This window comes from Aphelocoma coerulescens, chromosome 17 (genome assembly GCF_041296385.1).
Source record: "Aphelocoma coerulescens isolate FSJ_1873_10779 chromosome 17, UR_Acoe_1.0, whole genome shotgun sequence".
NCBI classification, from domain to species: domain Eukaryota; kingdom Metazoa; phylum Chordata; class Aves; order Passeriformes; family Corvidae; genus Aphelocoma; species Aphelocoma coerulescens.
Genome location: NC_091030.1, coordinates 9056366 through 9068199, shown reverse-complemented (window position 1 = coordinate 9068199; position 11834 = coordinate 9056366). Strand labels below are relative to the sequence as shown.

The 11834-nt window shown below is 46.5% G+C and overlaps 1 protein-coding gene across 1 annotated transcript; it reads left to right on the top strand.

The window, feature by feature from the left end:
• Nucleotides 1-1748: 1748 nt before the first annotated feature.
• Nucleotides 1749-10412, top strand: STOM (stomatin). The gene is made up of 7 exons (XM_069032069.1): nt 1749-1915; nt 5162-5265; nt 6111-6183; nt 7105-7187; nt 8972-9175; nt 9665-9799; nt 10218-10412. The coding sequence occupies exons 1-7, from the start codon at nt 1867-1869 to the stop codon at nt 10410-10412; spliced, it is 843 nt and encodes a 280-aa protein (XP_068888170.1). The 5' UTR covers nt 1749-1866.
• The last annotated feature ends 1422 nt before the right edge of the window (nt 10413-11834 follow it).

Below are 11834 nucleotides of genomic sequence, written 5' to 3'. Positions count from 1 at the left end.
TTCTATTACTGGCACCAGCTCAGATTTTTCTAGTGCCAAATTTGCTGTGGATGACGGGGGTTCCTCACAGCTTATCTACTCTTTTCACAGAGCCTGTCCCTCCCATTTCCAGCACATCCTTCCTTCCTTATCAATGCTGATACACTCTAAACCAGCCTATTTGCCAGAAGATCCTGAGGTGAACCAGCCCATGGAATCTCACGGATTCTAATTCAATTACAGCATCATGATACTTACTACTCACGGTCAAATATCACATTGCATTCTAAGTTTCTTCATAGCATTTGAGAGCTGTGTGCAGGCGACAACTTGAGTCTGCACAGAATGATTATTTATCATTTGGACAGCTCAAAGGCTCTCCCTTCCACCTATTTAAAAAATTAGCCCTGTGTGTTGAATACTGAGCATAGGCAAACTCACGAAATTGCAGAGAACAGGACAAAAAGCTTGAGGAATTACTAATACGAGAACAGCAGGTGTCAGCACTCATAAATGTATTGATAGCAAACATGCGAGTAAAGATAACAGACAGAAGGAATTTTTAAAGGTCACTCGGGGATCTTGAGACAGATTTAGTCTTTAGTTTCATGTACTGCTCATCTGGATCAGTCTGAAATCAACTGGCACAAGTGTGGCAGAGGAGTTCACAGCGGCAACAGGAAGAGCGTTCATGAGGTGTCTTACACTCACTGGAGAAAGTGCTGGTCGTTCTCCAGTGCTGTTCTTGTCACTTCAACAACTTCAAGAACCAGACATCAAGAACCAGGACTACGTTCAGCATGCAGCTCCACTCCTACCTCATGCCTCAGTCAATTGTGCTACCAAACCAAAATCTTTGCTCCTCTGGCACATAATGGACAGCAAGATTCAGGCTGTCCATTTAGGCTCTTCAAAGGAACAGTTTAATACAGAATAACATCAACACCGAAAATAAATCTATGTTAGAAGTCCAATACCATTTTTGTTCATAGGCTGCAATGTGTTTTATGAAGAAAAAGCAATTACACTCGTCAGTACGAAGTGCAACGTGATAGATGTGCATTTGCATGTGCCCACTAACTGCCAACATCCCATAGAGAAATAAAGGTTAAAGAATATCCAGGAATCATTTACAGTCCTCACAACTTGTACTAATATAGAATTCAACCTTGGAACTCTTATCAAATTTAACAACCTTTACAATCCGGTGTGCAACGTCTGTGTGTGTGACGCATGCTTCTGCATAGACCTTGTCTCTGTGGACGGACCTTGTACGAAAGCAGCCAACTACTGTGGCCTCTTCCAAAAGGGATGAAAGATCCAAACTCTCCACGCGAGAGGAAGAAAGTGTGAGGAAGAAAAGCAATGAAACCTCATGGAACAGTTGTTCCATCCTCACTTTAAACTACACACGAGGCCGGGGCACCTGGAACTTTCCTCGCTGCTCCCCTCGGGAGGGGATGCCCGGGGCTCACTCACCTCAGGCGATGGCTGCCCGCCGGGCCGGTCGCACACTCCGTGCCGTCCCCTTTTTCCTGCCTTTCCTGCCTTTCCTGCCTTTCCTGCCTTTCCTGCCTTCCCTGTCCCGCCTGCTGCCCGTCCGCCGCCCCCGAGCCCGGCGCTGCGCTGTCCCTCCATGGCGCTCCCCTCACGCCCTCCGCGCCCGTGGAGCCCCCTGGCGGCGGGGGCGGTCGCGCGCGGCCACACCCCGCGCGCGCGGGCGGGGCGGGGCGGGGCGGGGGAGGCGCGTGGCGGCGGCGCTGAGGGAGGCGCGAGGGGACGGCGGTGGCTGCCGGGGAGCGCCGAGGTGGCTCTGAGGGGACGCGGAACGGGCTCTGAGGGGACGCGGAACGGGCTCTGAGGCGCCTCTGAAGGGACGCGGGGACCATGGCAGACCACGAAGCGGGGTACCCGCCCAAGTCCCGGCGGGCGCCAGGTAACTGCCGCAGGGGGAGCGGGCAGGGGGCTGTCTCCAAACGGCCCCGCAGCGGCCGCTCCTCGCGGGCTCCGTGTGCGGGGGGCGCCTTCGTGTCTCTCTCTCCGCTTTTTTGTTTCGGTTTCAATCATTGCTTTATTTAGTCTCGGAGAAAAGTTTGATGATGCTTCACCGAAGTGAAGCCCGCGGTAGGAGCGAGGAGCGGTCGTGCCTCGCCTCCCGGGCAGCCTCCGCTTCCCTGAGCCCCGGCTGCCGAGCGGTCACTGCCGGCCCCGGAGCGAGCGCAGCCCGGGGGTCGTTCCGAGCCCGCTGCCCCGGCTATCGGGGAGCGCTGAGCCCCCAGCCCTAGCTAACAGGGGATGCCGAGCCCGCCGCCCCGGATAACGGGGATCTGAGTCCCCAGCCCCGGCTGACGGGGGATGCTGAACCCGCTGCCCCGGTTAACGGGGGATGTTGAACTCCCAGCCCTGGATAACGGGGGATGCCGAGTCCCCAGTCCCGGTTAACGGGGGATGATGAGCCTCAGCCCTGGCTAACGGGTGCTGACCCTGCTGCCCCTTCGGGTAACGGGGCCGCAGGTGGTGATTCCCGGCAGCTCCTCACACGGGCCTCGGGAACGTGTCAGAGCATCATCATGAGCTGCCCCGGTGGCGTAACTCGGGTGCGTTTCTTCGGCGTGTGGTTTCCTTCCCTGTGCGGCAGCTCAGATCACTAACGGGAAAACTATGCAAATAATGACAAGCATAGTCAACAGAAGTAACCCCTGGGGCGCTGCACCAGTAAACGAGAACAAGGAGGACTTAGGGATTGGTTTTTGACAATACTGTGGCTTTTCACTGCAGCCAAATCCTGTATAGGTGTGACTGCAGGAAGTGGTTGAAGTCCTCAGGTGGGGCAATGAGTTGTGCTGAATTTTTACTTCTTGGTATCGTTACGGATGTGAGTTTTGACCTTCCAGTTAGGAGGTGTGAGTATGTGACATGGGTCAGGACATTTTAGAGATGATACACTGAGATAGCACACTGACAGTTTCACTCACTGGAAGCTGGAATGTTTTCCTTTTACTTCCATTGTTCAGAAACAACGGAAAAGTCACTACTTATTTTACGCCTTTCTCGTTTGCAACCGGAGAAGGAAATGTATTTATATGTTGCTTTGTGTACGAAGCCTTTGGCTGGGTAATTTGAGTTGTTGTATAAATAACTGTGGATCTCTTTGGGCCTCATGCCCAATGGCACATGCTGGTTCTGGTATCCTTGGAGAGGATCTGTATTTCATGCTGTAACTCTGTTAGTTATTAATACCTTGCCATGGTCACATCGGTTCCAATCTTGTCTCTGCGAGCCTTTCCCAAACATGCTGCTGAGGTGGTTTCTCCTGCAGCTCGCATGTGATCACAATAAAGGATGGAGTAAATGGCATTAGACCTGGGTTTGGTTATTAGATGTCGCAATTTTGGCTGTTTCCCATGTGAAATGCTCTGAGAAGAACCTCTGAAGACATCTAGTTCACATTGAAATTGGTGTTTTGTTTTCAGTCAGGGCACATTTTTGCTGTTTGACAGTAATATGCTTGTTTGGATTGTGGAGTCTTTTCAGAAGAAAATAAATCACAAATGAAGCATGTGCCACACCTCAAGCGGTAATGAAAACTTTGCACTTTCACCTTAGCCTCCAGCACTAAGTGTATATTATAAATTCTTAATACAGTTTGATGATCCAAGTGATAATTTCTTGCTAAACTAATGGTAACTGTTCCAGTCAGCCTTCAAGGCATTGAAGCCTGATTCAGTTACGATTTTTATTTTTTTAATAGTCTTTCTCCTTGTGGTTTACTTCTTAAAGAGGTTGCTCAAGAACTTTTGCTTTTTTTTCATAGCCTGCCTTGATTTGCCCACCACAGCAGGCTATAAATCCAAGTTTTGGGCTAGCCTGCCTTTTAGGTCAGGAGAAAATTCCAGTGGCATATTTAGGGATACTGTCAGCCATCACTTAGTGTGGGGTAAAGTCTTTATTTTCAGCCTCTGGGGTGGGCAGGGATAGGAATCACCTGCAGGAGCTTCAGTGTTACCTCTGCACCACCTCTGTCAGTCCCACTCGAGTGCTTTGAACTGGCTGCTCTCAGGATCCAGTGTCAATGAGCCTCACTGAGAAATCGAGCAAGAATTGCCTATTGATGAAGTTGTCCAATGATGCCATGTGCCATGATGAGATGGTTCAGAACTAGCTCATTCCACAAATGCCAGGCATGTTTCTTGTATTTCATACAGTTTTCCACGAGACAGCATCTCTCTCCCTTCTTGTATTGTGAAATACACCCCATCGTGGGACACTGGTGCTGAATAAAGTATCCTCTTTGCAGTCTTGAAATTTTACATCATTTGAGGTGTGACTTCTACATGAAATTCAGTTTGTCCAGGGTAGGAATGTGATGTTTGTGAGTGCTGAGTGCTACCCTGGGACATCCCTGCTTGGCAGCAGGCTCCTGGCAACCCATTACGAGTCTTAGCTGGGAAGATAAGAAACTTCCTGTAGCTCTGTGAATGCCTCCCAATCCACATTTTGTCATGGCTTTAGCTGGGTAGCATTTGAAACCAGCAGCTCGTTATTTGATCCCAGAGACACCTTCAGCTGGTGTCTTCTCCTGACACAGAAATAAGGCATGAGGAGTTTCTGGCCAAGATTCTTTATGGAGGCTTTATTTCACATCCAGCTAATCTTATACCTCATCTTATCCAACTTCCCAGGTCCAACAGGTCTGAGGATTGTGGTTTTCTTAGATCTGCACCCGATGGTTGGAACAGAACCCCAATTCTAACCATGCTGTCCCAGAGCTGGCAGGCCTCGGGGTATTAGCGTTTTACTCCTTAAGGGAGGTTCCTCTGCCTTCTCAGGAAACAAAGGAACAGCATTTCCACTGCAGCCTGTGAGTCCCTCTACTAGAAAAAACTGGGGAAGAGAAAAGTGTTTGAGAATTGAAACTTAAATGTTGGTACACTTCTGCAAAAATGCTACTGGGACAGCATTCTGCCCTCAGCTATCTTGCACAGCTTAGAGAGACTGGTGAAAATCAAAGCAGAATTTGGCTTTTAATTTGATTTCTGAACTAAACCTAATGCATTTGGCCAAAGGAGTAGTGCTAACAGAGACTTATTTCAAGGAATAGTATATAACATAAATATGCAATTTAGACACTTTAACAGGCACTCTTGGGGTTAAAATAATGAAAATTTCTGCTCTTTTGTAGATGATGCTGATACTGGCCTTGGTGTGTGTGGATGGATCCTGGTGATCACCTCACTTGTTTTCACTGTTCTTACATTTCCTATCTCGATATGGATGTGCATAAAGGTAAAATCGTTCACTGCTAAGTTGGATTAAAATTTTAAGTAATGCAGAGTGGCTGTTATTGTTCTCAATTGGATTTACTTGTTCTAAACACAAATTAATCCAACTCTGTTCTTTCTTGAGCTATAGCAGACAGTAGATAGCACTTCAGTGCATTCATCTTCAAACCAAAAATAAAAGTGCTATTACAATATTTGATCAAAATAATTCCTGCATTAACATCTTTACTACATCTGCCCAGTTGTCATTAGTAAATAAACTCATTTGAAGGATCAGAATAATTGCAAGAACCCGTAACTACTCTTAGAGAACTGATATTTTATTTTTTTAAGGAGATCTCTTTGTGCATATCACGTCTAAATATGAAGTATGTAAATATACATCTGTAATTATGTGGTTGCATGTGACACATTTGAAGACACAAACTGTCATCTGTGGTCACTCTGAGGTTGATCTTTTCAATTTCCAGACAGGAGTTTTTCCTCCTGGCTTGGCTGATGTGTAGCATCAGAATTGGAGCTGGAAAAATCCCTGCTGGGTCATAAATACTGCACTTTGTTGTGGTGTTGCCAGGATATTCCTGATGGCTGCTGCTGGTGCTTGGACCTGCCCAGGTGCTGTCCTGTTGAGAGTCTGAGGAATATTTCTTGTGGACTGTTGTCCTGATTTTTCCTTTTGCTCTTTGCTTTTTGACATTAAAGTTTAGGCTAAAATTCTCAAAAGCAGCCAGTAGAGAAATGTGTGTTAAATTTGAGAGTCAAGACTGTCTTAGACTGATGTGTAGCTAATTTGGAATCCATCATGTGACTTCTGGAAACCCCTGCATGACATCCAACAATCTGTTACAGATTATCAAGGAGTATGAGCGGGCCATCATCTTCAGACTTGGACGCATCCTAAAAGGGGGAGCAAAGGGACCAGGTATGTCCTGCACAGCAATTTGTTCTAATTAGTCATCAGCAAAACAGTAATTGTGTAGAGACATTGCATTAAAGTGGCAAGTGGATTTCTCAAGAACTCTGTAACTTCCAGTAAGAGGATATGTTACAACAGCAGTTGGACTTGATGAGCCTCATGGGTCTCTTCCAGCTCAGAATGTTCTGATTCATACTGTGGACTGAGAAGGCAGCAAACTTAATTTTACCCTCTCAAAGCTCTCCTTTGTTAATGTATGATCTGAAGGCAGAATCAAAAGCACTAAATGCAAAGGGAGGAATAAGGGCATTGAATGGGTTATTTGAAAAAAGAAGTTTGAGGTATCGGTTCAACCAAATGAGTCTGGAAGCCCTGATGTCCTTCAAAAGTAACAGAAGCCAGTAGAGTATTTGATAGTTTTGAGAAGTTGCCTGTGTATATTAGAAACTCTGAGATCTGGAAGAATGTTATTTTCAGCTGTTGCTTCTGCTGCTCACAGTGACAGAAAGGGGCAATAGCTTCTTGCTTCGTTTTCACCCAGGCTTTGCAATATTCCCCATTGCTGTAAAGCTGAAGAATCTCAGTGAGCCACCAGAATGGAAGGAGGCTGATGCTTGCCAGAATTAGGCCCCACAAGTAACTATGTGGGGGACATTTTTAAAAGTAGCTGTTAACAGTTCTGGGGTTGGTTTTTTTCAAATGTTAAAAATCTCTAAGTAAGTGATACCCTGATAAATTGAAGTTTCTCAGCATGTGTTTTTGAGAATCTTACCTTGGTTTGGAAGCCAATAACAAGTGTTGTGCTGCTGAGCTCCTCACAAAGAGCTGCACAGCCACAACAGTTGGATGTCAGTTTATTGCAGTAACAAGTTTCATCTGCTTTAATGACCCATTTTCACATCTTCTTGAATGGATTTCTTGGCACAGGTTTGTTTTTTGTCCTGCCTTGCACAGACAGCTTCATCAAAGTTGATATGAGAACCATCTCTTTTGATATCCCTCCTCAGGAGGTGAGTTTGCATTTGCCTTTGCATCTACTAAAGTACTTGCAGAATTTAGTGCACTTTGGTTTTCCTTCTCCCCTCTCAGTATTGGGTAACACGCTGTTTAAACACAGATTGCAGGTGCAATGTATTGTGAAGAATACATATATCCTTTAGAAATGTCATCCAGTAAGAGAAGAGCACTGAAAGAAAACAGATGATGCTCTGAGGACCAAATGAGATAATTGAATACTGCCTGAGAGCTGGAATGGGAGGGGTTTGGAACGAAAGCTGCTGGGCTTCATACAACATTCCCTAATTGCTTCTGTGAAATCTGGAAGATTTCCAGGCGCAGCAGTGATCTGTCCTGTGCCAATTTATCTACATGTATAAACTGGCTCAAGTAATGGGATGAAATTGGTATATACATCAAATGCAATTTATAGCAGCTGGGGGAATGAGTGGTCAGCTCCCTTTGCTGGGTTTTTGTGCACGTGGCTTCTGTGCCCTGCCCTGCACAGGAACATGAAGAAAGTGGTACCACTCATGGCAGGTCCTAAAGAACAAAAAAATTACTTTGATTTCTAGTCTGATTTTCCTTGGACATCATAACTTTGTAGCAGAATATCTCCAGAGCATTAGGCCAGCTGAACTCAGTGCTGCCAACTCGATAGATAACAAAAGAATAAAACCCAACTGTCCCTCTAAAAATAAGTTAGTGAGCAATTGTATCCTGATGGTTCTAACTGTATCCCTCATGTATCTGTGTATTTTGCAAGGCAGAGATGCTTCATGCAGCCTGTGTCGTGCCTCTGTCTCCTGTCAGATCCGCTCATGGGTTTGTTGCTCATCGTTAGTTGTAGATTGAGACAAATGGCAGCTGTCTTGGTACACTCTAAAGGGTAATTGGGAGAAACCTAATCACTGGCAGGCAGAATGTGCTTGCAGCTGCTGATGTGCCATTAGTGAGGCCATCAGTAATCCGGTTTTTCTTTTGACTTGATTAAATTACGCTTATGGATTTAGGTTTGTTTGTGTTCTGTACATAGAGGCAGAAATCCATTTTTATTTGTACAATATGATTTCTGTGCACGTTACTCATTCTTGAGCTTCTGTGTTATGAAAAGCTTGCTAAAAGAGGTAGTTTGGGAAGGGACAGGGCAGGTAAGCCTTGGAGGTTGAGTAACTCACATGCCCCTCTCTCCTGTCAAGTAACACAACAGTAATTGTGTACCACGGAACGAGGGCAGCTCTGGGCATGGCCCTGGCTCTCTGAGCTCCCCTGTGCAGTGCCACCCTTCTGTCCCAGGAGGCTGCAGTTCTGCAGCACAGTCCCCATGGCCCTGCTGTCAGGCTGCCTCATGCAGCCCTGGTATAACCTCACTGAAATGCAGCACAGAGACCTGCCTGGGTGTGATTCCTTGCCAGAATCACTGGTTAAACCTTCCCAGGTGAAGACAAATTTCAGAGTAAAAAATTTCTGCTTTTTTTCTTTTTCCTGTCACTGGTATGACTTGCAGATCCCTCTGTGAATTCGAGGAAGTGGGTTAAAAATAACATTAGGGCAAAGCTAATGGAATGTATTTTTCACTGAGAAGTTTCTAATTCCATATTTAGTCTCAGCTTTGTAGAGCTGTACGGGGAGGTTAGTGAACACTGGGACACACTCACATGCAGCATATGTGTATGAGGACTTTTGTTTTCAAGACAGTGGAAAACCAGGACTTGGTGTAGTAAAACAAATACGTGATTGTCATAATAATTAACCTTGTATTTATGGAATATTCTGTACTTTCCCCACTGCTTTTCAGATCCTGACCAAGGACTCAGTGACAGTCAATGTGGATGGAGTGGTTTATTACAGGGTGCAGAATGCCACCCTGGCCGTGGCAAACATCACCAACGCTGACTCAGCCACCCGGCTCCTGGCACAGACCACCCTGAGGAATGTCCTGGGCACCAAAAACCTCTCTGAGATCCTCTCTGATCGTGAGGAAATTGCACACAGCATGCAGGTATGAGCAGTTTGGAGCAATCCATCAAACAGCAGGTTAAGTAGCAATCCCATGGATAAATGAAGGGTGTGGATTTATTTCACCTCTAAGTGATAAGCTGTGATTTGGAGCTGTAGGCAAAGCTAAGATCTCTTGGGAGGCCACTCTGTAAAATAAGAGTGAGGAACTAAAGCAGTAATGGCCAGTGGGGCTAGTAAGTGGCAACAAGGGATACAGAAGAGGAGGGCTTCCCTGGATCCTTGTGTCAGTACTTCGCTGTTGAAGGAAACTGTGCCACAGAATTCTTTCAATATATTAATCAAGCTCTGGGGGTTTTTGTTAGTTTGAAACAGTTGTGCTCTTACAGCTATCAGATCATGCTAGAAATACGAAAGCCTTGAAAGTCTGAGAATTTGAAGATAATTCATTTGGTTTATTGGTCATTGTTCAAATTTGGGCATTAGTTTGAGCCAGGTGCATGGCTTCACTTACCTGTCCTGCCTTCTGCAGGTCACACTTGATGATGCAACAGACGATTGGGGCATTAAGGTGGAACGTGTGGAGATCAAGGATGTGAAGTTACCTGTCCAGCTGCAGAGAGCCATGGCTGCAGAAGCAGAGGCTGCCCGGGAGGCGAGAGCCAAGGTAATGACAGCAGCCCAGGGGCTGGATTTGGGTTTTCCCCAGTAAGAAATACACCATTCCCTCTCAAGCCCTTGTAGATACAAAAAAGTACAGCTTGAAGTGTTTTCAGCTGTGGGGAGTGCCTCTGGTTTCGAGAGGCAGTGCTGGAAGAAGCACAAAAGCTTTTGAAGGTAGAATAAATACTTGCATTGCATTCTCAAGACCTGATGCCAGCTTTTGTGGTCCTGCATTCTGGATGGGAGGAAAGCAGGAGCAACCAGGAGTAGCTTGTGCTTGGTGAAAGCACGTGCCTAGGGCAGGTCACTTACCAGAGCATTGGGCAGTGGCTTTGGTGCCTGCCTGAGCACTGAAATCCCCCTGTGGATTCCCGTCCTTGCTGTGCAGGATGGATTCAGATTCGCTGGTTTTGCCTCCGCAGGTGATCGCGGCCGAGGGGGAGATGAACGCGTCCAGGGCCCTGAAGGAGGCGTCCATGGTGATCACCGAGTCTCCCGCTGCTCTCCAGCTCCGCTACCTGCAGACCTTGACCACCATCGCTGCCGAGAAGAATTCCACCATCGTCTTCCCCCTGCCCATAAACATCCTGCAGGGCCTCCTAGGTGGGAAAGAGTAGGGAGGGTGGGAGGGGCGAGCTCGGGGTCAGCCCATGTTTGCAGCACTGAATTCCCTCTGTAGTGTAGCTTGTGGCGGTGTTAGCAAAGTGGGTTTGCTGAGGAACCTTTTTGTTTTACTAAGTGTGTTATAGAACTTGTATGTAATGTTTGTGAATGTGGACAATTGCAATATTTGAAGTTGAAAACCTCTCAGAAGGAGTACAAGCAGGTTGTGATCTTAAATAAGATTTATCCATACTGTCCTGGATGGGACACCTCTAATCCAAAACCTCCTTTTCAAATAGAATAGAAAACCAGGTTGTGGTAGAGATGATCCAACATTTGGAACTATTCCTTCTACAAAATGGGTCTGTAGCCCTGCAAGGGAAGTGGAATAGTGTCCTGGGGACTCCTGAAAATCAGGCTCATGCTCTCTAAACCAGTCCCCATTCATGAGAAAGAGTTATTAGTGGAACTTTCTGTCTGTTCTGCCACCTAGGAATGGCACAACCATGCTGTAGTTATGGATACAGCGTGCCTGTGGTCACTGATGGGCTGCTGTTGTTACGGGGCTGTGTCTGCATAGTTATGCTACTTCAAAGCACTGAAAAGGCTCTGCCTGTATCTGTTTCTCTTAAAAAGAATTTTTAAAAGCCAAAGTGCTGCATTTTATCCAGGTCTAAAACGTTATTTCTCTAAGAAGTAGGATGTCTGTAACGAGCAGGGAGGGGTGGTGTTAACAGAAGATGCTGCACTGGTGCTTCACCTGTTGGTGCTGCTCTGTGCAGACCTGGAGTGGTTGTTGAGTCAGTAAGGCCTTACGCTTCATCCCCAAAGCAGGTGAGCCTCAGCTCACATAACCCAAGCTGTTAAACCTCCTGGTTTGTACCTCTGTATTAGGTGTAATTACAGATTAAAATGAGAAGAATTGGAGTTTGCCTGGGGGGAGGCTCTCCAGGCTGCCACCAACACTGAGTCTAGCATCTTAAAATTCTGGGAGGTAGCAATGAAACAGAACAGCCAAGATCAATGATGTAAGTGCCCTTCTCCCACTGGCCAGCATAAACTCCATAAGTTGTTTTTTATGCCCTTTCTGCTCCGATCAGCTCTGTATTTTCTGGTGGTTTAGGCCTGGTCACCTGTGCCTCGACACGCAGTGCCTTTGTCACTGGCAGGAGATGCCCAAGTGCTGTTGCTTTTCTGCCTGGCTGCTGGGCAGGTTTTCCTCTGCATCACCAAAGCAATATACTCTGTGTTTGTCAGGGTGGCAGCTCATGTAAACTGAGCTTAACTTCTGGCTGGGAAGGGGGGAATCAGTTAACAAAGCTGGAATAATTAGCTTTGCTGTACTCAGGACCTTGGAGTGGGAAACAGAGCAACTGCACAGCTCCAGGTTAATCCTTAGGGAAGATGAGTCTCTGTAACTCCTGCTGTTGCTGCTG

Coding starts and splice junctions, on each gene's coding strand:
- STOM (XM_069032069.1), top strand. CDS start 1,867: ATGGCAGACCACGAAGCGGGGTACCCGCCCAAGTCCCGGCGGGCGCCA. Junction 9,176..9,664: donor AAATTGCACACAGCATGCAG/GTATGAGCAGTT, acceptor TGCCTTCTGCAG/GTCACACTTGATGATGCAAC. Junction 9,800..10,217: donor CCCGGGAGGCGAGAGCCAAG/GTAATGACAGCA, acceptor TTGCCTCCGCAG/GTGATCGCGGCCGAGGGGGA.